Consider the following 27,983-nt stretch of genomic DNA (forward strand, 5'->3'; position numbering starts at 1 on the left):
GTTGTGATTCTAGACCACAAGGAGTTAAGCATTAAACCTTTATTATCTACACCTTTGGCTTGTTCAATACATTTCATAAAATGTGCAACTCAACAATTTCTGCTAACTAATCATGGCATTCTGTATTTGCTTACATTACGTTTAACTAATCCTCTTTCATTCCTGATACTTGGAGTTGACATCCACTCTAATCTAGACTATAGTTTTAATTCATTAGGAATGCTTAGGCATCTGGTAAGACAGCATTTTTTTGCCCAGTTCTAATTGTCCTTGAGAGAATGCTGATGATCTGCTGTCTTGAAATGCTGCAAATTGTGTCCTGAAGATACTCTCTCTTTTATACACCTCTTTTCAATCAGCCTTCCCAATATTACAACTCCTCTTTAAAATGCATGAATGCCTCACCTCAACCTTTGCGTCTCTCAGTAATCCTTCATCAAGAACTTACATTTTTAAGGGATATAATTTTCTCAAGTCGATGTAGAAATTCAGGCATTACAGTCTTCCCTCATTATAGCACCAGATAGTCTGACTGGATTATGTACTCATGCTGTGGTGGCGTATGAACGCATAATCCAATGACTCAGATGGAAAAGTGACAGCAGTTCAGGCAAACCTGCACCCAAGTCCACACAGGTAAAAGACACTGCACTAGAAATTCAATTGCAGAATGCAGCATTTACGTGTATCACATGATGGGATATAACCTAAAAGCCAATCGCTCTGCTCTGCTTGATCTATAGCAACTTCCTGAAACTAAAAAACCAAGTTCAATTTTTAATAGACATTGATTAAAGAGGGTTGCTGGGGTATGTTTTAGTGGTGCCATTGGGCTTGCTAAATACGATTAATGCCACTTTCACCATGTGATACAGCAAGTAAGTACTCAGGCCTGCTCTACAGCAGCTGATGAGACCATGTAGCGCTGGCCAACTCCTGTCTCACTTACAGAATTTGCCTCATTTGTAATTTTGCCAGAAAGCCCAACCTTGAAGATTTCACAGTGACAACCCTGATGATTTCCTTCTTAATGGAAGTTCATCTTTTTTTTTCTTTAGGATGTGCAGCAGATGGGAGAATCAAGTTTTCATTATTATGACGCCTGCCATATTCAAATCAAAGTAAAGTCACATTTATTGTCATTGTCACAAGTATATATCTATGGAGGTGAATGAAAATTTACTTGCAGCAGAATCACAGGAACATAGCATCTGTTACCCAATGTTCACAAGAAAACCAAATTAAATACAAATTACACGAAATTGTACAAGAAGGGACTCTCAATTAGAGCAAAAGTAGTAATCAAAGTGGTTATAGTTGTTGCTATACTGAGGAAGTAATTAAGGTTGTGCAGGTAGGTCTTACAACCAAGTGGTTGAAGGGAAGTAGCTGCTCTTGAACCTGGTGGTGTGAGATTTCGGGCTTGGTGTTAGTGATGAGAAGGTGGCATGGTCTGCATGGTGGGAATCTTTGATGATGGACGTTGCCATCCTGTAGATACTGCCAGCGGTAGGGAGGGATGTATTGGGCTAAATCCACAACTTCCTACAGCTTCTTATGTTCTTGTGCATTCAGATTGCCAAGCCAGATCAGTCAGGATATTTTCAATAGTACTTCTGTAGAAGGTTGTTCAAGTGTTCGGTGACAAGCCAGACCTCTTTGGCCTTCTCAGAAAGTGCGGACACTGGCGTGAGTTTCTTGTGATTGTATCCATGTGCTGGGTCTAAGGGAGATCAGGACAGCTCAGGAATGATATTGAGAATAGACGCTTTGAGAGATCCCACCACAAAAGGAAATTGCAGAAACTGCAATATAAACAGAAAAATTCTGGAAACACTCAGCAGTCCTGACAACATATGTGAAACAAGAACAGAGATGATGTTTTAAACTGAAGACTCTTCATCAAAATCCTTTGTTCTGGTGAAAGGTCCTTGACCTGGAACTCTGTTTCTCTTTACACAGATGCTACCTGGCTGTTGAGTGTTTCCAGATTTTTCTGTTTTTACTTATGATTTACAGCATCTGCGGTTTTCTTCAAAGTTGCATTGCTTGCCAGTGCTTCCTTGCACTGGATTTCGGAAGTACTGATTCTAGCACGTACAAAGGAATGCACTGTCTGTGTCGGATATTGCAGTTCAGATGCCCAGAATAAAACTGGCGTGGCCCTCTCATCCAATGGCACTTCAGTCTGTGTTTTCACACATGGAATTAAAAAGCCAGGGTTAGCAAGAGAAGTAGGGCACAACCTTGATTTGCATGGTGACAATAATGCACATTCAGCTTAAAGGGAACATTTGTCGTCTGGACAAATTTGAACTGCTTGAGGTCACAAGAGCTAAGAAACCTGTGTTACGTTGCTCAGATCCCTAAACTTTGAGCTGCTCTGCTGGGCACGTGCCCTTGTAATCCTGACAGAGGCACTCAACACTGAATAATAACCCTGTCTCTTGAATATGAGACAAAGGCATGGCGAGGAGAAATTGAAGACCATTCTTCACCCTGCTGCTGTTCCAGCAGCACAATAGCACTGCCAGAATTATTAAGCCTCTTACACTGGTTTCCCAATTCAGTTGAATGAAATTATAAAAGGGAGGAGGAGGACAAATTTATTTGGTGTCGGTGATGAGCAATATTATAAAGAAGGATACGTTTCTCATGCAGAATGCCCGTGGGTTGTGTTTTCAACATGCTGGTGTGTCTTTCCTCCTAAACACTTACTTAATTTCATTGGAACCACTGACCACAGGGAACCTTCAGCAAACTGAAGAAACCACTGTACAAAAGCAGCAGAGGAAATCTTTCCCTCTGGTGCCACCACAATTTAAAAATAATCGTCCATGAATGATTAATGAGCCTTGCTTTTCTGAGGAGAATAATCACAGTTCCTGCATGGTGCAGTTATTTAAAGCCAGGAATTAGTTTTTCTCTGAATTCCTTCCATGTGTAGCATATGAGAATATTCTGTAGTTTTGTTTCAGATTTTACCTTTAACTGCAGCTGTCCAAATACAGGCGTACTGTTGATGATATAGTGGAGCTCAAATCGTGGTGTGTCCTTATCTTCAGCCTCTAAGGCCACACTGGATATCACCTTGTTTTCTCCCATTCCCACTTCCAATCCGGTGTTCCTAAACACACAACTGTCAATGTAAATCCGTCCAGTGCTTCAATAGTTTGGGAATGAATTCACCAGCACAGAAATATGTAATCTCTGGAATATTGTTAATTCTCTTTTAACCACTGAAAGCCACAGCACAGCTTCCTAAATTTATCAACTAACACTCCGACAATTGAAATATTTTACTGAAGTGAGCATATTTGATCTTTTAGCATTTTAAGACCATAGTCACAATGAAAGGATTTAACAAACTGACTGTTTTGGTATTTATCAATTTGTTGGATGGTAGACGTCAAATATCTAGAAACTGTAAATGTCTAGAAACTGAGCACTGTCTAGTGAGCTTCAGATATATCATAACCAGGCTGAACATCCTCACACATACATTTGCCAGCAAATGTTACTGGAAAGCAATGCAGTAAATGGAAAGTTTAGCAGATTTTCCTTTCCTTTGCTCTGTGTGCTGAAGCCAACTGCACCAGTGATACTAGTATCCCAGCTGAAATCAGTCAAGTCAGCACAGGAACTTGGAACTTCCTTGGCAGTGCTGTTGAGTTTCACACTGCAAAGTTCACATAACTGCTGGACCAAAAAAGAATAACTGAACCCATCAACTTGAACAAAGGATAAAATGATGATTTAAGCAGTAGCAGGTAAATCTATTTTATAAATTATTATTTATAACAGACAACGTTGTCCTTTGTGTCATTCAGATATATACAGGAGCATGGGCTTTGTATAATCTGTTGCCTAATCTGATACCATTATGTTCCTTGATGACCTTAATTTGAATTTTTTATATATTTTGATAAATTTGCCAATCACAGTGAGAGTAGTTTTAAAAATTTTTCATTAATTGATGCTAAATAGTAATGCAAGAAACTATTCCATCTTTGATCATTATCTAGCGGTTCCAAGGACAAGCCACAAAATGAAAAAGAAAAAGAACACAAATGAAAAACTGAATTAAACTTCATGAGTCATTTCTCACCTCCCTCAAAAACATGCTTACTCACTGCTCCCGTTGAAACTACACAAGGAATTCATGCTCTGGATCTCTCACCAGAGAATCAAAGCTTACTTTGAAATAACTGGTTCCTCGTCATTGACTGATATAACATTGATATATACTGTGCCGTGGACCATGTGCTTGCCATCTGTCAGCTGGATGGTAAAAAAGTCCTTTAGGGTTTCTGTGTCATCGTGCATGTACATGAGCTTCATTCCTGCAAAAAGAAGTTACAACGAATCAATGAGTGCACGTGACCCCCTAAACATCTAAGCTCTCCGCAATCACACAGCACTTCATTAAGCATAGGGTATTGTTCAGTACAAATATGATGAAAAGATGCCTCAGGGTAGTTCACTTATGGCATTACATGAAAGACAATTCCAGGTTTTACTCGCTCAGGTGCCATACTTCGATTTTATTTGGTTTCATCGATTAGACAACTTTTGAAGAAGTTAGTTGAGAGTTATATCAATTAAGAAAAAAGTTACAGCAGAAAATAATCTACAATATTAACAACCTGTAACCTAGGAAGTCAGGCAAAACATGAAATGCAGGTATCTAACAAGGAAATCAATGCAAAAATACTTCTTAGATGTAGATTCCTCCAGGCAATTAAACTCAGTAAAAGATGCAACCTTACAATAACATAGGCATCGTTTCCTCCAGCAACAGCCATGTTCATTTCTCACCCCACCAAATGTCGATACCCAAATAAAGGAGTTTAAAAAAAAACAAAGAAAGATTGTTCTAGAACCTTTGTTTGAATTGCCAGCCCTTGTTTAAGTGAACACCCAGCCACACTTGGGCTACAGGAAGAAATTGTCAAATATCTTCTACTATGAAGACAAGATATTCTGACTGACGCCCTGTAAAGTAGCCAGTTGGAGGACATGAAGCTTACCTGAAGGTATTACAGTGAAGTTGTGGCACATGGATTGAATATTATATCAGGTTTTGTGGATCTGCCATTTCTACTTCAGGGCAGTTAACATATCAATGTCCTAAATTAGGAAAAACACACTTCTCAAATGGTGAGAAAATGATAGAAATACTCAGAAGGTCAGGCCGTATCAGTGGGAAGAGAAACAGCGCTAATGTTTCAGGTTGTGGGCCCATTGTCAGATTTGGAAAGGAAATCTCCTTCCCAATTCTGAAGAACAGTCTTCAACCTGAAAAAATACCTCTGTTTCCCTTCCTAGAGATGTGGTCTGACTTCATGAATACTTTCCAGCATTTTCTGTTTTTTTTTAAATTTTAGCTTTCCAGATTTCCTGCATCTACAATTGTTTTGAGCTGTACATCTCCACTTGTGGAGGTAGCTGTGGAATGCCCATGGGGACAACTCCCTTAAATCCATATCAGAAACCACCACTGCACCCTCCAGCAGTATGGGAGTTCAGCTCACTCCATTTCCTGCCACAGTCCATTTTCTGCTTCAATATATTTTTCTCCATTTTGTATTTTATTCCAAAGACTTTTTGTTCCATTCAGGGTCTTTTCCTTTCTGGGAAAAAAAACAAGTTTATTTCTGTATGTGGTTGTGCACTTTTACCCCCTGTTGACTGTTTTAGCACACCTATCATCTTGTAGCCAGTTATCTTTAAATGTTTGCATTCACACCACTGTGCAAGTTCTCAGCAGCATGTGCATCTCACATTGCAAGTCTATAATGAAAGTGCAATTGTGACCAACCCCAGGAGATCTGGCAAATTCTGAAATGAGTCTTGCAGAGAGTCAATTATGGAAAACTTTGGAAAACTATCACACTACTGTAACCAGCCCTCAACTTGTTTCAGCCACAGCCTTAGCTATTATAACATAATTTATTATTCAGAACACTCAACAATCTTCTTCATTTTTCAGTGTACACTTGTTTGTATTAAATTTTATCTGCTCTTGCTCAAAGTTAAAGTATATTTATTATCAAAGTATGTATGCAGTATACAACCTGGAAATTCATCTTCCCATACGCAGCTATGAAACAAAGAAAGCTATGGAACCCATTCAAAGACATCAAACTCCACCTTCCAAAGTGCAAAAAAAAAGTTTGCACTAAAAAATGAGTGACAAACACAAAATTTAAAACACCAACCCACAAAGTCATCATCAAGAGAGTCCAGGCATATTCAATTCAGTTCAATCTAGTACCATTCCTTTTCTGCAAGTGACCCTAATCAAAATCTCACAAAATAACAACAAAAAAGGAGTGACCAGAAACCAGAAATACATCATAACCTGAATTACAGAGTCCAATCCACAAACCATGTTGATTAAACCTTGCCCAAGACTCAAGACTCTGGCACCATCCTCTGACAGCATCGAGGGAAAGAGAGGCTATTCAAATGCATGGACTTTCTTCCCAGAGCAGCGAGCGAGAGGGAGAGACAGACCATTACATGTAGACACCTTCCTCCGGCAGTGGCAAGCCAGAGTCTGGTAGACAGCACTGAACACCTGCTCATCCTCGCACTTGTCTCAATGATTTCAATCTTCACCTACACTGTAATCTGTGATACCGGCCAGAAATGGAGGTGATCATGGGCCCACACGCCATCTCCAGGCTTCTTGACCTCGAAGCTACACATTTCACTCAAAAGCTCACTGAACAGCCTCAGAGACAGCCAGATTGCTCAATTGGCTGTACTCACTTCCTCATTTTACCCAACTCATCTCGAGGTTCCTTCCTGCCTGTCGGACTTCGGTCCTTTTAACCGTGTTTAATTAAACATCAAGCCCAGCTTCTATGTCTTGAGTTGTGTAACAGTTGGGAACCAAGTAAGAAATATAAGGTATCATAAAAACTTGCACAGGATGTCTCTACTTCTACATGAAACACATGAGATTTTCTGCATAAATCGAGTTTCTCATTGAAGATGTACGACTTTGCTGTTGATTCTGAAAATAGTTTAGGGATTTGCTTGGTACCTGACTGAGGAAATTCTGAAAGAAAGTTTTGTTTAATTGCAATGCCTCAAATTCTTTGGATCAAATTTCTTGTACACTCCTGTCTTAGTCTATGCTCATGTTTTATAGGAGAGCTTCAGGAAAAAATCTGCAAGTCAAGCTGGTCTATTACGTTTGTACACTGAACCACTTTAGATGGAGATAGATTGAGCAATCCAAAATATTCAAATAAAATGATATTAGTGGATGACAGTGATGCTTTGATCATTGCTAATTGAATTAATCATGATATGAAAACATATTTAACATAACAAAACAAGAAATTATTAAACATCATAATACAGAAAGAGTGGAATATTTATTTTAGCAATTATAATTTGCCAAGTGAATGCTAATATCATTAAAATGGAAACACAAGGGACTGCAGAAGTTGGAATGTGGAGGAAGAAAATCTGAGCTGTTCAAGGAGCTCTGAGTCAAGCAGTATCTATGGTGAAAAAGACACAAATGAAGTTTCAGGCCAAGTTTCAAGCAACAGTTTGCTTATCGCTCACTGAAAAATTGAAATATTTTATCTTGACGCTTCATTGTTTATTTTCTTTTTTTTAATATAATTTTTATTAAATTTTCAAAAAGAATACATGAAAAGATAAAATCTACCCACCCCCTCCCCTTAACCCTCCCCCCCCATATATATAGTCCTACCTAAAAGAAAGAAAGAGAAAAAAAAAAGAAGAGCCGCCTGGGTATTGGAAGGTATCCACATGCTCCATGGGATTCAAAATAAATTTGGTATAATTATTCGTTATTTTCCCCAAGTAACCAAATTCTTTGTTGGAGCACTTAAATATGACATCCTATCTTTTGTAAGTAAGGGCGCCAAATATTCAAGAATGTTAGATAATTATCTCTTAAATTATAAGTAATTTTTTCAAGTGGAATAGAACTAGCCATTTCATTATTCCAACGATCCATACTTAAATACGAATCAGATTTCCAAGTAACTGTTATAGTCTTCTTAGCTACTGCCAATGCAATTTTTATAAATTCTTTCTGATATTTATTCAATTTAAGTTTCGGTTTTATCCCTTCAATATCACCTAATAGAAATAATACAGGGTTATGTGGAAGTTGAATTCCAGTAATTTGTTCCAATAAGACTCTTAAATTTATCCAAAAGGGTTGAATTTTAAAACAAGACCAAGTAGAATGTAAAAAAGTACCAATTTCCTGATTACACCAAAAACATTTATCAGATAGATTTGAATTTAATCTATTTATTTTTTGTGGTGTAATATATAATTGGTGTAAAAAATTATATTGTACTAATCTAAGTCGAACATTTATTGTATTTGTCATACTGTCCAGACAAAGTCTTGACCAATTTATTTCATCAATATTAATATTCAGATCTGTTTCCCATTTTTGCTTTGACTTATGGGTTCCTTGTTTAATTGTCTGTTCTTGAATCAAATTATACATACAAGAAATAAATTTTTTAATTTTCCCTTTTTGAATTAAAATTTCAATTTCATTAGCTTTTGGCAAAAACATTGTTTGACCCAGCTTACCTATTAAGTAAGCCCTTAACTGAAAGTAACAAAAGAAAGTATTATTAGATATTTTATATTTATCCTTTAATTGTTCAAATGACATCAATATACCTCGCTCAAAACAATATCCTATAAATTTAATCCCTTTTTGGTACCAATTATATAAAAGTTGATTTATCGAATAGATTATCTAAATATTTACCAAAATTAATACATATGGATCAAACAAGATTTATTAAAAATAGACAACTGGCAGATAATGTAACTCGGCTACTCAGCATAATTTATTTGGCACAAAAAAGGGATGAGAAGAGTATAGTAGTAGCTTTGGATGCAGAAAAAGTATTTGATAGATTAGAATGGGATTTTTTATTTAAAGTATTAGAAAAATATGGGTTAGGAACATCTTCTATAAATTGGATTAAAACTTTAAATTCTAACCCTAAAGCTAAAGTAGTGACAAACTCTCAAATTTCAACACCATTTCAGCTAAAAAGGTCAACTAGACAAGGTTGTCCACTATCACCTGCTCTATTTGTATTGGCGATAGAGCCATTAGCAGAACTAATTAGATTGGATCCAGATATTATGGGTTTTAGAGTTAACCAAGAGGAATATAAAATTAATCTTTTTGCCGATGATGTTTTGATCTATTTAACAAACCCACAACATTCGTTACATAAATTATCTTCTAGATTGGATGAATATGGGAAGGTATCAGGTTACAAAATAAACTGGCATTGTTTATTTTCTGAACATTTAATGCACTTTTTAATGTTTTTGTTTTTCTTTTTATAAAGCACCCAGCTAGAGTTCAATACCACTCTCAGATAGGCATCAAAACATGCTATCGCACCAAACTAATAATCAAGAATACTAACTTACTCCTTAATATCCTATTTTGTGGAAGTTAAGTTCACCGTTAGAGCATTGTAAGCTTTCAAACCCAGATGTCATTGCTTGAAATGCTCTTATCAGTGGGTGTTGACACTGCAAGATCTGAGCTTGTGAATTTTAACTTCTTTGGCCTTGTTAACGTTAAGAATTGTGTTAGGACTATAGATTATAGCTTTTTATACAGCTTCTCTCTTTAATGCAAAGTGCTGAAATATAAAAAATAATTATCTGCAGGCACATACTATTGGCCACATGGAAGATTAATATCATGATTCTTTTTAAGCTGGTTGTGGACTACACCTCAGACGGTTTAAGAAGTTTAGCGTATGTCCCCAAATCCTAAGAACTTTCTACAGGGGCACAATTGAGAGCATCCTGACTGGCTGCATCGGTGCCTGGTATGGGAACTGTACTTCCCTCAATAGCAGGACTCTGCATAGAGTGGTGTGACAGCCCAGTGCATCTGTGCACTTCCCTCAATTCAGGACCTTTACAGAGACAGGTGCGTAAAAAGAGCCCAAAGGATCATTGGGGACCTGAGTTACCCCAACCACAAACTGTTCCAGCTGCAACCATCCGGGAAGTGGTACTGCAGCACTGAAGCCTGGACCAACAGGCTTCAGTACAGCTTCTTCCACCAGGCCATCAGACTGATTAATTCATGCTGATACAATTGTATTTCTATGCAATGTTGACCGTCCTTTTGTACATACTATTTATTACAAATTACTATAAATTGTACATTCAGATGGAAACAAATGTAAAGATGTTTACTTATATATGTGAAAGATGTAAGAAATAAAGTCAATTCAATTCAATTCAACTTAAGAAAACTATCTCCATATCTCCATTTAAGAAAATATGATCAACCCCCTAGTCATGGTGATAATACACAAGGTAAAATCAGTACATAATGCCTTAATAAAAGGCTTATTTAGTCAGCATGATGAGATTTGAACCATTTTATATTCTTGAAAATGCTGTAAGGCTTTGTTTCAGGTGATGAGCTGCTTGCAGCTCTCTGGTGGTTCTTTTTTAAAAATGGTCAGTGTGGAGCTGTAATTTGTCACCTGTAATTACTGGGATCATGCACCATCTTGAACTGCCATTCTCAGTTTGGGAAATGAGAGGGGAAGTTACAATTGGTCGCATTTTCCCTGGCTGAGGCAGAAGAAGGAGCTTGTCAATAATCCAACAATCCTCCTGGAAAGTTCAACTACATGCGTGCCAGCTGAGAAGAGGATTGGCTCCTGCTGCAAGCCTGTGCTGCTTGAACAACGGGCTAAAATCCATAATTTTGGCTCTGATGCAATGCCATCTGATGGTATCTGAGATTGTAGGAATGACACTTTCAGTTAAATTATTGGAAAATAGAAAGCAATTCGTTTTGTATTTTCGTTGTGTGAAAATAGGAAGCAAATTCTTAATTTCACTGTTCACTCACTACATCCCTTTTTCAGATCGATGCACACCTAATTGTAGTCTTACTTAAAGCAACAGCTATTTCTATAATCAAGGTCAAAGAGTTTTAACTTTTAGCCTACATTTCAGATGAGCTCCTTTGTATGCACATCCAACCTCAAACATTTTGTTGCTTATCTCAGTTTTTACAATTCAATTAAGACAATGAGTTAACACAATAACAGTTATAATACTGTAATTGTAAAGTATCAAATATATCAGTTACAATTTGCTATGGTATGGTTAGTACTTTGTTGGAAGTTCAATACATCGGGAAATATCTACATTGTATGAAGTTCTTCTTAATTTTGATTTAAATTAATTGGATGAATGCTGAAATCAGTTGTTTTCCACCTTGAATTTCCATACTCCCTAAAATATAGTCCTCCCCAGTCTCTAACCAATATATGGTTTATAATATACAATATATCTCAAACCCTCGTAGCCCTGGACCAAAATATGGCACAGCTGAAGTTTGACAGCAGACACCTGTTTGACTCTGTGTACTTCCTGCTGCCATTCTTAACTGTTAGTTAAAGGATTATTTGTATCTCCTAATGTTTTAATGAGAATGGATAATCTCTTGGCATCAGTTAGCCCCAAAGGAGATCCTAAATGTCTAATGACTCACAAAATATGTAACATCTGACAAGAACACCTCAGGCAACCATTGTTTGCAATCTTTATCTGGTAGTATACATTCAGCAGCCAAGTTATTAGCTGAACCTTCACACCTGCTTATTAATGCAAATATATGCTCAGCCAATCATGTGGCAGCAACTCAATGCAGAAAAGCATGCAGACATGGTCAAGAGATTCAGTTGCTGTTCAGCGCAAACATCAGAATGGGAAAGAAATATCATCTAAGTGACTTTGACTGTGGAATGATTGTTGGTGCCAATCAGAGTGGTTTGATATCTCAGAAACTACTGATCTTCTGGGATTTTCATGTACAGCAGTATCTAGAGTTTATGGTACGAGAAATGAGAAACATCCAGTGAACGGCAGTTCTGTGAATGAAAATGCCTTGTTAATGATAGAGGTCAGAGGGAGATTGCCAGACTGGCTCAAATTGACAGGAAGACAATAGTAATTCAAAGAACCAGACCACTACAACAGTGGCGCACAGAAGAGCATCTCTGAATGCATAACACATCAAACCTTGAAGTGGATGGACTACAGCAACAGATGACCATTTTATTAGGAGCAGAAGGTACCTAATAAAGTGGCCACAGTGAGTATATAGTTTTTATATTAAAAAGGAAGTAATTAAAATAATTTGTACTCCTTACCAGATACTGATCTTCAACTCTTATTAATAAATAATCTGCCAGAATTCTTATCTAACGATCTCTAGCAAAGTTATGGATGAAAGAATTCCAAATTATTTTCTTTTGATTGCAGACCAGACGATATTTGCAATTGCATTTGAACCCATATTTTCAACCTGAGCTAACACGCAAGAAACAAAAAGAAGAGATATGGAGCCATGCAGTAATATCTGGTGTCCAGCAGAGGACACCTGCAGCACACAGTAAACAAACCTTGTTTGAGTTCATCCATGCTGAAGTTGTGTAGTAGCAGACTGTGATATAGCACTTCAGTACTCAGCCGTTTGTACGTGGCAATATCAGTGCCATAGATAGCATTCAGGAGCACTCCATGGGATGGGGGATTAATCACTGAGAAGATGAGTGTATCACGAGGGACATCCATATCTACAGCATTCAGCACTCCAGGACCAATCTCACATGCATCGCCTTCTAAAATCTGCATCAAAATACAGTTTAATTTAGATCCAGAATCTTCTGATAACACAGGAATATATAACAGATTCCTTAGCAAGTATTAAGTTATGAATATTATATGTTTTATGGTAGTGCTTGAAAATTTTGGCCAACCATCCATGTGAAGAGGAGCGATATTGTGGGTGGAGAAATCACCGTTGTCACTATGGTGGAGAGAGCACAACTGTGAATTGAAATCAGGATCCCTGAATTTCCATCTTATTTTGGGTCCCCAAAAGTTCTCATCAACAAGCAACATCTGAAGTATTCAGAAGGTACCGTATCAGTAATTTTGATTAGGAAATGATTTTGCAACCCAAGTTCTAATCCACAGAAAATGCTAGGTTCTCAAAAATATGATCATTGAAAAAAAGGGTATTAAGAGGAATCTTAAGGGGAGGGAGGAAATAAGAAGGAGAAGGGAGAAGGGGGAAGGTTGAAATGATAGGTGGAGGGGTCGAGAAGAGGAAAGGGGGACTAAAGGGAACTAGGGGGCGAGGGGTAGAGAGGAGGGAAAGGGATAGAGGGGAAGAGAGGTGGGAAAGGGATAGAGGGGAAGAGGGAGGAAAGAATGTGGTGGGAGGGAGGTGGGAGAGGGGTGACAGGGGGGAAGTACAGATATAAGGATCCAGATAACCCTGTGATGTCTGCCTCGGAGGCTGACGTCAGGTTGTCTTTCAGGAGGGTTAACCCTAGCAAGATGACAGGGCCCAATGGAGTACCTAGTCGGACTCTGAAAACTTGTACCTACCAGCCAGCAGGGGTGTTCAAAGAGATTTTCGATCTCTCATTGCTACGATCGTTCTCAATTGCTTCAAAAGGGCAACAATTATATCAGTGCCCAAGAAGAGCTGCCTTAACGACTATCATCCAGTAACACTCACGTCTACGGTAATGAAGTGCTTTGAGAAGTTGGTTATGATTAGATTCAACTTCTATCTCAACAAGGATCTAGACCCACTGCAATATGCCTATCACCACAATAGGTATATGGTGGGTTCAAATCTCATTGGCTATTCACATGGCCTCGGTTCACCTTGGAAATACAAATACCTATGTCAGGATGCTGTTTATTGAGTACAGCTGAGTGCTTAACACAATCATTCCTACAACTCTGATCAAAAGGCTCCAGAACCTGGCCTTTGTAACTCCTCCTGCAACTGGATTCTCGACTTCCTAACCGGAAGACTACAATCTGTGCAGATCGGAAATAACATCCCCACCTCACTGACAATCAACACTGGCGCATCTCAGGGATGAATGCTTAGCTCACTGCTCTCCTCTCTCTACACCCACAACTGTGTGGCTAGATATATCTCAAATTTGCTGATGATGCAACTACCGGTGGCAAAATTTCAGATGGTGATGAGAGGGCTACAGGAGCAAGATGTATCAGCTAGCTGAGTGGTGTTTCAGCAACAACCTTGCACTGAATGTCAGTAAGACCAAAGAACTGCATAACTGTAGATTTCAGAAAAGGTAAGTTGAGGAAGCACACACCAGGGATCAGAAGTGGAAATAGTGAACAATTTCAAGTTCCTGGTCATAAATACCTCTGAGGATCTATCTTGGACCCAACATATCATTGCAGCTACAAAGGGGACACAACAGTGGCTACATTTCTGGACTAGTTTGAGGAGATTTGGGATGTCACCAAAGACACTTGCAAGTTTCTACAGATATATCATGGAGAAAATTCTAACTGGCTGCATCATGATCTGATATGGCAGGGGTGGGGTGTAGAATGGGACTACTGCACAGGATCAAATAAGTGCATAGAGTTGTAAAATTATTCAGTTCCATCATGGGCACAAGTCTCCACAGTATCCAGAACATCTTCAAGGAGCAATACCTCAAAAAGGTGGCATCCATTATTAAGGACCCCCATCACCCAGGTCATGCCTGATTGCTACCATCGGGAAAGAGGTACAGAAGCCTGAAGGCACATACTCAATGATTCAGGGACAGCTTCTTCTCCTTTGCCATCTGATTTCTGAATGAGCATTGAACCATTGAACACTACCCAACAACTTCTTTATTTCTATTTTGCCTTACTTATTTAATTTAATGATAATATATGTATTTACTGTAATTCACGTTTTTCTATTATGTATTGTGTTGTACTGCTGCCACAAAGATAACAAATTTCATGATATATGCCAGTGATATTAAACCTGATCTAATTCTGATTCTTCACTTAGCTTTAACAACTATCAGTAGAAAATCAATAGAAAGGCTGTGGATTTTTGGATCATTGGGCTCTCTTCCAGGAAAGGTGAAGCTGTACAGAAGGGTTTGCACCTGAACTGGAGGGGGAATAATATTCTAGTGGGTGGATTTGCTTTTGCTGCATGGGGGGGTGGGGGGGTTGCAGTTTATGTAGAGCTTTAGGAAGATGGGAACCAGAGAACAAGAACAGATAGTGGGGTGGTTGTGGAGAAAGATGCTATTACATAAAAAATTCAGGAATCAAAAGTTTGGGCATCATGAGATTAATGTTCTGAGCTGCATATATTTCATTGCAAAGAGTATAGTAGGATGAGCTTAGGGCATGGATCAGCATGCAGAATTGTGACATTGTAGCCATTAGACCATAAAACCATAGGAGCATAATTAGGCTATTTAGCCCATTGGGTCTGCTCTGCCATTTCATTATGACTGATCCATTTCCCTCTCAGCCCCAGTCTCCTTCCTTTTCTACCTATCCCTTCATGCCCTGATTAATCAAGAATATATCAGCCTCTGCCTCAAATATACCCAATGACTTGGCCTCCACAACTGCCTGTGGCAACGAATTTCACAGATTTACCACTCTCTGACTAAATAAATTCCTTCTCATCTTCATTCTAGATGGTATTAAACAGGAAATTAGAAATGTGTGCAATAAAGGAACAGCAGTTATAATGGGTGACTTCAATCTACATGTAGATTGGGTGAATCAAATTGGTAAGGGTGCTGAGGAAGAGGATTTCTTGGAATGTATGCGGGATGGTTTTTTGAACCAACATGTTAAGGAACCAACTAGAGAGCAGGCTATTCTGGAATGGGTTTTGAGCAATGAGGAAGGGTTAATTAGCGATCTTGTCGTGAGAGGCCCCTTGGGTAAGAGTGACCATAATATGGTGGAATTCTTCATTAAGATGGAGAGTGACATAGTTAATTCAGAAACAAAGGTTCTGAACTTAAAGAGGGGTAACTTTGAAGGTATGAGACGTGAATTAGCTAAGATAGACTGGCAAATGACACTTAAAGGATTGACGGTGGATATGCAATGGCAAGCATTTAAAGGTTGCATGGATGAACTACAACAATTGTTCATCCCAGTTTGGCAAAAGAATAAATCAAGGAAGGTTGTGCACCCGTGGCTTACAAGAGAAATTAGGGATAGTATCAATTCCAAAGAAGAAGCATACAAATTAGCCAGAGAAAGTGGCTCACCTGAGGACTGGGAGAAATTCAGAGTTCAGCAGAGGAGGACAAAGGGCTTAATTAGGAAGGGGAAAAAAGATTATGAGAGAAAACTGGCAGGGAACATAAAAACGGACTGTAAAAGCTTTTATAGATATGTAAAAAGGAAAAGACTGGTAAAGACAAATGTAGGTCCTTTGCAGACAGAAACAGGTGAATTGATTATGGGGAGCAAGGACATGGCAGACCAATTGAATAATTACTTTGGTTCTGTCTTCACTAAGGAGGACATAAATAATCTTCCAGAAATAGTAGGGGACAGAGGGTCCAGTGAGATGGAGGAACTGAGCGAAATACATGTTAGTAGGGAAGTGGTGTTAGGTAAATTGAAGGGATTGAAGGCAGATAAATCCCCAGGGCCAGATGGTCTGCATCCTAGAGTGCTTAAGGAAGTAGCCCAAGAAATACTGGATGCATTAGTGATAATTTTTCAAAACTCATTAGATTCTGGACTGGTTCCTGAGGATTGGAGGGTGGCTAATGTAACCCCACTTTTTAAAAAAGGAGGGAGAGAGAAACCGGGGAATTATAGACCGGTTAGCCTAACGTCGGTGGTGGGCTAGATGCAGGAAGATTGTTCCCGATGTTGGGGAAGTCCAGAACAAGGGGCCACAGTTTGAGGATAGAGGGGAAGCATTTTAGGACCGAGATTAGGAAAAACTTCTTCACACAGAGAGTGGTGAATCTGTGGAATTCTCTGCCACAGGAAACAGTTGAGGCCAGTTCATTGGCTATATTTAAGAGGGAGTTAGATATGGCCCTTGTGGCTACGGGGGTCAGGGGGTATTGAGGGAAGGCTGGGGCGGGGTTCTGAGCTGGATGATCAGCCATGATCATAATAAATGGCGGTGCAGGCTCGAAGGGCCGAATGGCCTACTCCTGCACCTATTTTCTATGTTTCTATGTTTCTAAATGAGTGTCCCTCTATCCAGAGGCTGTGTCATCTGGTCTTAGACACCCATAACAAAGGAAACATCCTCTCCACATCCACTCTATCGAGGCCTTTCAACATTTGATAGGTTTCAATGAGATCACCCCTAATTTTTCTGAATTCCCATGAGTACACTCCCAGAGCCATCATATGTTCCTCATATGTTAAGTCTTTTATTCCTAGTTTCTGTTTATGAACCTCCGCTGAACCTTCTCCATCCTTTCTTAAATAAGGGGCCCAAAACCACTTACAATACTACAAGAGAACCCTCACCAGTGCCTTATAAAAACTCAACATTACAATCTTGCTTTTATATTCTAGTCCTCTTGAATTGAATGCTAACATTACAGTTGCCTTCCTCACCACAAACTCAACCTGCAAATTAAGCTTCAGGGAATCCTGCACAAGGACTTGCTAGTCCCTTTGTACCTCAGTTTTTTTTTTGTATTTTCTCTCCATTTAGAAAATAGTCAACCCTTTCTACTCTCAGTCCTTTAAACCTATTTTGTACCGCTGCAGAAAATCTTTCACTATACTCGCTGTTCTTCAGTAGGTCCATATCCAGCTTTCTTGGTTGCAGCCTTAATCTTTGTCTTCAGTGCAATCTTCACCCTAACAACCACTGGATTGTGATCCGAGCCTATATCAGCACCTGAATAATTCTTGGCCATCCTAATACTTCTCCTGAAGCATTTCCTCACTGCAATATAGTCAATTTGTCTCCTTCCAGTATCCCCAGGCTTCTTCCAAGTGTATAATTTTCGCTTGGATAATTTGAACCATGTGTTTGCTACCATCAACTCATACTGTTCACAAAATTGTATAATGACTTGGATGAGGGAATTAAATGCAGCATCTCCAAGTTTGCGGATGACACGAAGCTGGGTGGCAGTGTTAGCTGTGAGGAGGATGCTAAGAGGATGCAGGGTGACTTGGATAGGTTGGGTGAGTGGGCAAATTCATGGCAGATGCAATTTAATGTGGATAAATGTGAAGTTATCCATTTTGGTGGCAAAAATAGGAAAACAGATTATTATCTGAATGGTGGCCGATTAGGAAAAGGGGAGGTGCAACGAGACCTGGGTGTCATTATACACCAGTCATTGAAAGTGGGCATGCAGGTACAGCAGGCGGTGAAAAAGGCGAATGGTATGCTGGCATTTATAGCGAGAGGATTCGAGTACAGGAGCAGGGAGGTACTACTGCAGTTGTACAAGGGCTTGGTGAGACCACACCTGGAGTATTGTGTGCAGTTTTGGTCCCCTAATCTGAGGAAAGACATCCTTGCCATAGAGGGAGTACAAAGAAGGTTCACCAGATTGATTCCTGGGATGGCAGGACTTTCATATGAAGAAAGACTGGATGAACTAGGCTTGTACTCGTTGAAATTTAGAAGATTGAGGGGGGATCTGATTGAAACGTATAAAATCCTAAAGGGATTGGACAGGGTAGATGCAGGAAGATTGTTCCCGATGTTGGGGAAGTCCAGAACAAGGGGTCACAGTTTGAGGATAAAAGGGAAGCCTTTTAGGACCGAGATTAGGAAAAACTTCTTCACACAGAGAGTGGTGAATCTGTGGAATTCTCTGCCACAGGAAACAGTTGAGGCCAGTTCATTGGCTATATTTAAGAGGGAGTTAGATATGGCTCTTGTGGCTAAAGGGATCAGGGGGTATGGAGGGAAGGCTGGTACAGGGTTCTGAGTTGGATGATCAGCCATGATCATAATAAATGGCGGTGCAGGCTCGAAGGGCCGAATGGCCTACTCCTGCACCTATTTTCTATGTTTCTATGATATCCTTGTATTTCACATTTCCTATTCTAGCATTCAGATCTCCCATAACAAAAAGTACATCCAAGCTCTTTGCATTTTTTAAAGCAGATTCTACGTCCTCATAAAACCATTCCACCTCTTCATCCTCATGCATACACTTGGACTATCGTAACAGCGAAAGGCTTTCCTTTTAATTTTACCATTATGACTATCAGATATGGGCCAAAACCCATCCATTGCATTGTAGATTTTCTTCTTCATAATAATTCCAATGCCATTGGCATGGCTCTCTCCTCCAGAGTATATCATCACAAAATCATTCTTGTCAACTGTTCCAGCCTCTGTCCAACGGACTTCGCTTACTCCCATGATATCCAGCTTCATTCGAGATATCTCAAGAATTGCATTATCAAGCTTCCCCATTTGATACATTGTTCAAACATCCCATGGCCCTATCCGTAAGATACTTCCCGTAGTTTTCAGTCTATCATTAGCCAGTGCCACGTGTCCTTTCGGATTTGGTGTGCCGCCTTCATTCCCAACAGACCTACAATTCCCAAGGTCGTTATCTTCTTCCTTGTGGCTATGTACAGCAGAATTGCTTGCAAGGGGCCCAGGTTCATCTGCACAACGCATGTCTCTTCTAACTAAGTGCATAGCATACGATTCGTAAGAGGGAGATACGTGGTGAGGCTTTAATCTCTTCCACGATGATGGCCGTTGGCTCACAAGGAGCTCATCCGCCCTTTGTCAGGTCTTGTTTTTCAGTCCTGCTGGGTGTTCTCACACCCTCCTCACCAGATTGAGTGCGGTGGCGGAGCCGGTTTAGTTGCGGACCACTCAACCATGAACAGGTTGTACTGGATTACATGGTTACCAGTAGCAGGGATGTGATGGCTGTTCGCTCGCTCGGCTCCGAGGAGAGCTTCTGCGTTGATGGCGTCGGTGTTTTCAGTCAGTCGTGCGCTGAGTATAGTGAAAGATTTTCTGCAGCGGTACAAAATAGGTTTAAAGGACCGAGAGTAGAAGACATGGAGCCAACACCAGATAACATGTGGTCAAACCTGAAGGACTGTATGCAAATGGCAGCTGAAGAATGTCTCCCCAAAAAAAGGCACGTAGCTAAACAAGCCTGGATGACAGATCACATTCTGAAGCTCATGGAAGGGAGAAGGAAGCACAAGAAGGATACATCTAAGTACCACGAAATGGACCAACAAATAGAGAAGAATGTGCAAAAGCTAAATAACAATGGTTTATCAAATGGTGTGAAAAGATAGAGACCATGGGCATGTTGCATCGTTCAAGGGATATGCACAGGGAGATTGCAGAGATGACCAACAGGAACAAGAAACAACCAAGGACTGGCATTATTCAAGACAAGGACGGGAACATACTCTTTGAGAATGACAAGGTGGAAAGTAGATGGATGGAATACATTAGGGAATTGTACTACGATGCTAGAAATGATCAAGTGAGTGAGAAGAACACAGAAGGTCCGGAAATTTTGGTAGCGGAAGTAAGAGCAGCCATTGGAAAGTTAAAAACTTGTAAAGTTTGTGGTGTAGATGGTATTACAGCCGAAATATTGAAATGCCTTGGCGACTCGGAGGTTGAGGAGAACACGAGGCTTTGCAATACAATTTACTGAACAGGAAAGTGGCCAACAGATTTTGTGGTGTCAGAGTTTGTCATGATCCCAAAGAAAAGTAAGAGCACAAAATGCTCAGACTTTAGAACTATTAAGTCTTATAAGTCATGCCTTCAAGATCTTGTTATTAATACTTCTAAGCAGAATAAAAAGGACAGTTCTTAATGAAATTAATGAGTGCCAGAGCGGATTTATACCAGGTAAGGGTACCCGTGAAGGATTTTTGAATTTGCGAATGATTGTGGAACGAGGTCTAGAAAAAAGAAGACATTCCTGCATTACGAAAAAGCTTTTGACCAAGTCAATCATGAACAGCTGGTCAATTGCCTGAACTCATTCGGGCTGGATGGGAAAGATGTTCGACTGATTGTGAGTCTGTACTGGCATCAGAAGGCAGTAATAAGAACTAGTGGTGGGAATTCACCAGAAGTTGAGATCCAAAAAGGGTTCGCCAGGGCTGCATTATCTCCCCTTTATTATTTAACATTTACTCAGAGGTAATCTTCAGGGTGTTGAACGATGAAGCTGGTGTCCAAATTGGTGGAGTGACGGTGAACAACTTGAGGTAAACAGGTGATTCAGTGTTGTGAGCTGAGACTGAGGACATTACTCAGAATAGTAGATAAGATAAATACTGAAGGAGAACGATTTGGAATGAAAATAAATGCTGCAAAGACGAAGATAATGGTAGTATCACGGAAGAAAGAAGTCCCCAAAATCAGTATCAAAATTAATGGAGTAAGCATAGAGCAAGTCAAGAAGTTTGTGTATTTGGTCACGGAGGATGGGAAATGTGATACAAAAATTAGACAAAGAATTGAGATTGCAAGATCAACGTTCTGGAGCCTGAGTGAGGTGCTGTGTGGCAAGAGGTTGGACTTTGGGCTGCGTTGTAGAATTTGGAAATGCTACGTCTGGAGCAGTCTGTTGTATGGAGTCGAATCGTGGACCTTATGCAAGGAGGCGTAACGATGACTGGAAGCATTTGAAATGTGGAGTTTAAGGAGAATACAGAAAATTAGATGGGTGATGAAGGTCAGTACTATGGAAGTATAGAAGAGAGTGAGGAGAGAAAAGGAGTTGCTGAAGAATGTACAGAAAAGGAAGCTGGAATATGCCGGGCACTTGTTAAGAGGTGGTGGACTGCAGAAATTGTTATTGGAAGGGATGATAGAAGGAAAGAGGGAAAGAGGAAGGCAGTGAACTACTTGGTACATAGAAAATAGGTGCAGGAGTAGACCATTCGGCCCTTCGAGCCTACACCGCCATTTATTATGATCATGGCTGATCATCCAACTCAGAACCCCGCCCCAGCCTTCCCTCCATACCCCCAGATCCCCCTAGCCACAAGGGCCATATCTAACTCCCTCTTAAATATAGCCAATGAACTGGCCTCAACTGTTTCCTGTGGCAGAGAATTCCACAGATTCACCACTCTCTGTGTGAAGAAATTTTTCCTAATCTCAGTCCTAAAAGGCTTCCCCTTTATCCTCAAACTGTGACCCCTCATTCTGGACTTCCCCAACATCGGGAACAATCTTCCTGCATCTGGTCTGTCCAATCCCTTTAAGATTTTATAGGTTTCAATCAGATCCCCCCTCAATCTTCTAAATTCCAACGAGTATAAGCCTAGCCAATCCAGTCTTTCCTCATATGAAAGTCCTGCCATCCCAGGAATCAATCTGGTGAACCTTCTTTGTACTCCCTCTATGGCAAGAATGTCTTTCCTCAGATTAGGGGACCAAAACTGCACACAATACTCCAGGTGTGGTCTCACCAAGCCCTTGTACAACTGCAGTAGTACCTCCCTGCTCCTGTACTCGAATCCTCTTGCTATAAATGCCAGCATACCATTCGCCTTTTTCTCTGCCTGTTGTACCTGCATGCCTGCTTTCAATGACAGCCAGGTCTCGTTGCACCTCCCCTTTTCCTAATCGGCCACCATTCAGATAATAATCTGTTTTCCTGTTTTTGCCACCAAAGTGGATAACCTCACATTTATCCACATTAAATTGCATCTGCCATGAATTTGCCCATTTACCTAACCTATCCAAGTCACCCTGCATCCTCTTAGCATCTCCTCACAGCTAACACTGCCGCCCAGCTTCGTGTCATCCACAAACTTGGAGATGCTGCATTTGATTCCCTCGCCTAAGTCATTAATATACAAACCCCATTTCCAGAAAAGTTGGGATAGTTTCCAAAATGCAATAAAAACAAAAATCTGTGCTGTTAATTCACGTGAACCTTTATTTAACTGACAAAAGTACAAAGAAAAGATTTTCAATAGTTTTACTGACCAACTTAATTGTATTTTGCAAATATACACAAATTTAGAATTTGATGGCTGCAACACACTCAACAAAAGTTGGGACAGAGTTAAAATAAGATTGAAAAGTGCACAGAATATTCAAGTCACACCCGTTTGGAAGACTCCACATTCAGCAGGCGAATTGGTAGCAGGTGAGGTATCACGACTGGGTATAAAAGTAGCGTCCATCAAAGGCTCAGTCTTTGCAAGCAAGGATGGGTCGCGGCTCACCCCTTTGTGCCAAAACTCGTAAGAGAATTGTTAGTCAGTTCAAAAGGAACATTTCTCAACGCAAGATTGCAGAGAATTTAGGTCTTTCAACATCTACAGTACATAATATTGTGAAAATATTCAGAGAATTCAGAGATATCTCTGTGCGAAAAGGGCAAGGTTGGAAACCACTGTTGAACGTGCTTGATCTTCGAACCCTCAGGTGGCACTGCCTAAGAAACCGTCATGCTACTGTGACAATTATAGCCACCTGGGCTCGGGAGTACTTTGGAAAACCATTGTCACTCAACACAGTCCGTCGCTGCATCCAGAAATGCAACTTGAAACTGTATTACGCAAGGAGGAAGCCATACATCAACTCTATGCAGAAACGCCGGCGAGTTCTCTGGGCCCGAGCTCATCTCAGATGGACCGAAGGACTGTGGAACCGTGTGCTGTGGTCAGATGAGTCCATATTTCAGCTAGTTTTCGGAAAAAACGTGCGTCGAGTTCTCCGTGCCAAAGATGAAAACGACCATCCAGATTGTTATCAGCGAAAGGTGTAAAAGCCAGCATCTGTGATGGTATAGGGGTGCATCAGTGCCCCCGGCATGGGTGAGTTGCATGTATGGGAAGGTACCATTGATTCTAAGGCGTATATTAGGATTTTAGAGAGACATATGTTGCCATCAAGGGGATGTTTCTTCCTGGGACGTCCATGCTTATTTCAGCAGGACAATGCCAGACCACATTCTGCACGGGCTACAACAGCGTGGCTTTGTAGACACAGAGTGCGTGTGCTTGACTGGCCTGCTGCCAGTCCAGGTCTATCTCCTATTGAAAATGTATGGCGCATCATGAAGAGGAGAATCAGACAATGGAGACCACGGACTGTTGAGCAGCTGAAGTCTTATAACAAGCAAGAATGGACAAAATTTCCAATTGCAAATCTACTACAATTAGTATGCTCAGTTCCAAAACAATTAAAAAGTGTTATTAAAAGGAAAGGTGATGTAACACAATGGTAAACATGCCTCTGTCCCAATTTCTATTGAGTGTGTTGCAGCCATCAAATTCTAAATTTGTGTATGTTTACAAAATACAATTAAGTTGGTCAGTAAAACTATTGAAAATCTTTTCTTTGTACTTTTGTCAGTTAAGTAAAGGTTCACATGAATTAACATATCACAGATTTTTGTTTTTATTGCATTGTGGAAAATGTCCCAATTTTTCTGGAAATGAGGTTTGTATATTGTAAACAACTGGGGTCCCAGCACTGAGCCTTGCGGTGCCCCACTAGTCACTGCCTGCAATTCTGAAAAGGTCCCGTCTTTTCCCACTCTTTGCTTCCTGTCTGCCAACCAATTCTCTATCCACATCAATACCTTACCCCCAATACTGTGTGCTTTAAGTTTGCACACTAATCTCCTGTGTGGGACCTTGTCAAAAGCCTTTTGAAAATCCAAATATACCTCATCCACTGGTTCTTCCCTATCCACTCTACTAGTTATATCCTCAAAAAATTCTATGAGATTCGTCAGACATGATTTTCCTTTCACAAATCCATGCTGACTTTGTCCGATGATTTCACCGCTTTCCAAACGTGCTGTTATCACATCTTTGATAACTGACTCTAGCATTTTCCCCACCCCCGATGTCAGGCTAACTGGTCTATAATTTCCCAGTTTCTCTCTCCCTCCTTTTTTAAAAGGCGGGGTTACATTAGCCACCCTCCAATCCTCAGGAACTAGTCCAGAATCTAAAGAGTTTTGAAAAATTATCACTAATGCTTCCACTATTTCTTGGGCTACTTCCTTAAGCACTCTGGGATGCAGACCATCTGGCCCTGGGGATTTACCTGCCTTTAATCCCTTCAATCTACCTAACACCACTTCCCTACTAACATGTATTTCCCTCAGTTCCTCCATCTCACTAGACCCTCTGTCCCCTACTATTTCCAGAAGATTATTTATATCCTCCTTAGTGAAGACAGAACCAAAGTAGTTATTCAATTGGTCTGCCATGTCCTTGTTCCCCATAATCAATTCACCTGTTTCTGTCTGTAAGGGACCTACATTTGTCTTAACGAATCTCTTTCTTTTCACATATCTATAAAAGCTTTTACAGTCAGTTTTTATGTTCCCTGCCAGTTTTCTCTCATAATCTCTTTTCCCTTTCCTAATTAAACTCTTTGTCCTCCTCTGCTGGACTCTGAATTTCTCCCAGTCCTCAGGTGAGCCACTTTCTCTGGCTAATTTGTATGTTTCTTCTTTGGAATTGATACTATCCCTAATTTTCTTTGTCAGCCATGGGTTTATTCTTTTGCCAAACTGGGATGAACAATTGTTGTAGTTCATCCACGCGATATTTAAATGCTTGCCATTGCATATCCACTGTCAACCCTTTAAGTATCATTTGCCAGTCTATCTTAGTTAATTCACGTCTCATACCTTCAAAGTTACCCTTCTTTAAGTTCAGAACCTTTGTTTTTGAATTAACTATGTCACTCTCCATCTTAATGAAGAATTCCACCATATTATGGTAACACTTACCCAAGGGGCCTCTCACGATAAGATTGCTAATTAACCCTTCCTCATTGCTCAATACTCAATCTAGAATGGCCTGCTCTCCAGTTGGTTCCTTGACATGTTGGTTCAAAAAACCATCCCACATACATTCCAAGAAATCCTCTTCCTCAGCACCCTTTCCAATTTGGTTCACCCAATCTATATGTAGATTGAAGTCACCCATTATAACTGCTGTTCCTTTATTGCACGCATTTCTAATTTCCTGTTTAATGCCATCCCCAACCTCACTATTACTGTCAGGTGGCCTGTACACAACTCCCCTCAGTGTCTTCTGCCCCTTAGTGTTATGTAGCTCTACCCATATCGACTCCATATCCTCCCGGCCAATGTCCTTCCTTTCTATTGCGTTAATCTCCTCTCTAACCAGCAATGCTACCCCACATCCTTTTCTCTCATGTCTATCCCTCCTGAATATTGAATATCCCTGAATGTTGAGCTCCCATCCTTGGTCACCCTGGAGCCATGTCACTGTGATCCCAACTATGTCATATTCATTAATAACAATCTGCACTTTTAATTCATCCACCTTATTACGAATGCTCCTTGCATTGACACACAAAGCCTTCAGGTTTGCTTTTACAACACTCTTGGCCCTTATACAATTATGTTGAAAAGTGGCCCTTTTTGATTTTTGCCCTGGATTTGCCGGCCTGCCACTTTTACTTTTCACCTTACTACTTTTTGCTTCTACCCTCATTTTACACCCCTCTGTCCCTCTGCACTTGTTCCCATCCCCCTATTGTGAACTAACCTCCTCACTCCTAGTCTCTTTAATTTGATTCCCACCCCCCAACCATTCTAGTTGGTACGATAATGTGAGGCAATGGACTGGGTTGAGTTATGCTGAGGCCAGAAAAAGAGCGCAAGATCGTTGAAAATGGAGGTGCATAGCTGCCAACCCCGGATTCGGGACAACACCCACTGACTGACTGACTGACTGACAACCCTTTCATTTCTTCTACCAAAGTTCACTTCCTGACATTGTACTCCATCTGCCATTTCTTTGCCCATTCTCTTAATTTGTCTAAGTCCTTCTGGAACTTCCCTACTTCCTCAAAACTACCTGCCCCTGCATCTATCTTCATATTATCTGCAAACTTTGCAACAAAACGATCAATTCCATTGTCCAAATTATTGACATATAATGTAAAAAGAATTGACCTCAACACAAACCCCTGTGGAACATCACTACTCACTGGCAGCCAGCCAGAAAAGGCTCCCTGTATTCCTACTCTTTGCCTCCTGCCAATCAGCCACTGCTTTCTCCATGCCTTCCTTGCCACTATGTGGAGCATTGTGAGGGTTTTGGTCACGGCCCTAGAAGAAAGATGTAAATAAGGTTGAAAGAGTACAGAGAAAATTTTACAGCAATATTTGCTGGATCTAGATGAACTGATTTAATCGAAAGATTGAATAGATTATAACTGTATTCCTTGGAACATAGAAGATTGAGAGGAGATTTGATAGAGGTATACAAAGTTATGAGGGGTATAGATAGAAACATAGAAACATAGAAAATAGGTGCAGGAGTAGGCCATTCGGCCCTTCGAGCCTGCACCGCCATTTATTATGATCATGGCTGATCATCCAACTCAGAACCCCGCCCCAGCCTTCCCTCCATACCCCCTGACCCCTGTAGCCACAAGGGCCATATCTAACTCCCTCTTAAATATAGCCAATGAACTGGCCTCAACTGTTTCCTGTGGCAGAGAATTCCACAGATTCACCACTCTCTGTGTGAAGAAGTTTTTCCTCATCTTGGTCCTAAAAGGCTTCCCCTCTATCCTCAAACTGTGGCCCCTCGTTCTGGCCTTCCCCAACATCGGGAACAATCTTCCTGCATCTACCCTGTCCAATCCCTTTGGGATTTTATACGTTTCAATCAGATCCCCCCTCAATCTTCTAAATTCCAACGAGTACAAGCCCAGTTCATCCAGTCTTTCTTCATATGAAAGTCCTGCCATCCCAGGAATCAATCTGGTGAACCTTCTTTGTACTCCCTCTATGGCAAGGATGTCTTTCCTCAGATTAGGGGACCAAAACTGCACACAATATTCCAGGTGTGGTCTCACCAAGGCCTTGTACAACTGCAGTAGTACCTCCCTGCTCCTGTACTCGAATCCTCTCGCTATAAATGCCAGCATACCATTCGCCTTTTTCACCGCCTGCTGTACCTGCATGCCCACTTTCAATGACTGGTGTATAATGACACCCAGGTCTCGTTGTACCTCCCCTTTTCCTAATCGGCCACCTTTCAGATAATAATCTGTTTTCCTATTTTTGCCACCAAAGTGGATAACTTCACATTTATCCACATTA

At 40.4% G+C, this 27,983-nt stretch overlaps 1 protein-coding gene across 1 annotated transcript in view; it reads right to left on the reverse strand.

Moving 5' to 3' along the window:
• The window catches only part of frem1b (Fras1 related extracellular matrix 1b), a 215,270-nt gene that overhangs the window by 73,807 nt on the left and 113,480 nt on the right, over positions 1-27,983 (reverse strand). The window contains exons 19-21 of the mRNA XM_063064975.1: positions 12,489-12,714; positions 4,199-4,343; positions 2,986-3,127 (exon numbers count right to left, since the gene is read on the reverse strand). Coding sequence (XP_062921045.1) covers positions 2,986-3,127; positions 4,199-4,343; positions 12,489-12,714 — 513 coding nt within the window. The remainder of the gene's footprint in view (positions 1-2,985; positions 3,128-4,198; positions 4,344-12,488; positions 12,715-27,983) is intronic.

Source organism: Mobula hypostoma, chromosome 12 (genome assembly GCF_963921235.1).
Source record: "Mobula hypostoma chromosome 12, sMobHyp1.1, whole genome shotgun sequence".
Taxonomy (NCBI): domain Eukaryota; kingdom Metazoa; phylum Chordata; class Chondrichthyes; order Myliobatiformes; family Myliobatidae; genus Mobula; species Mobula hypostoma.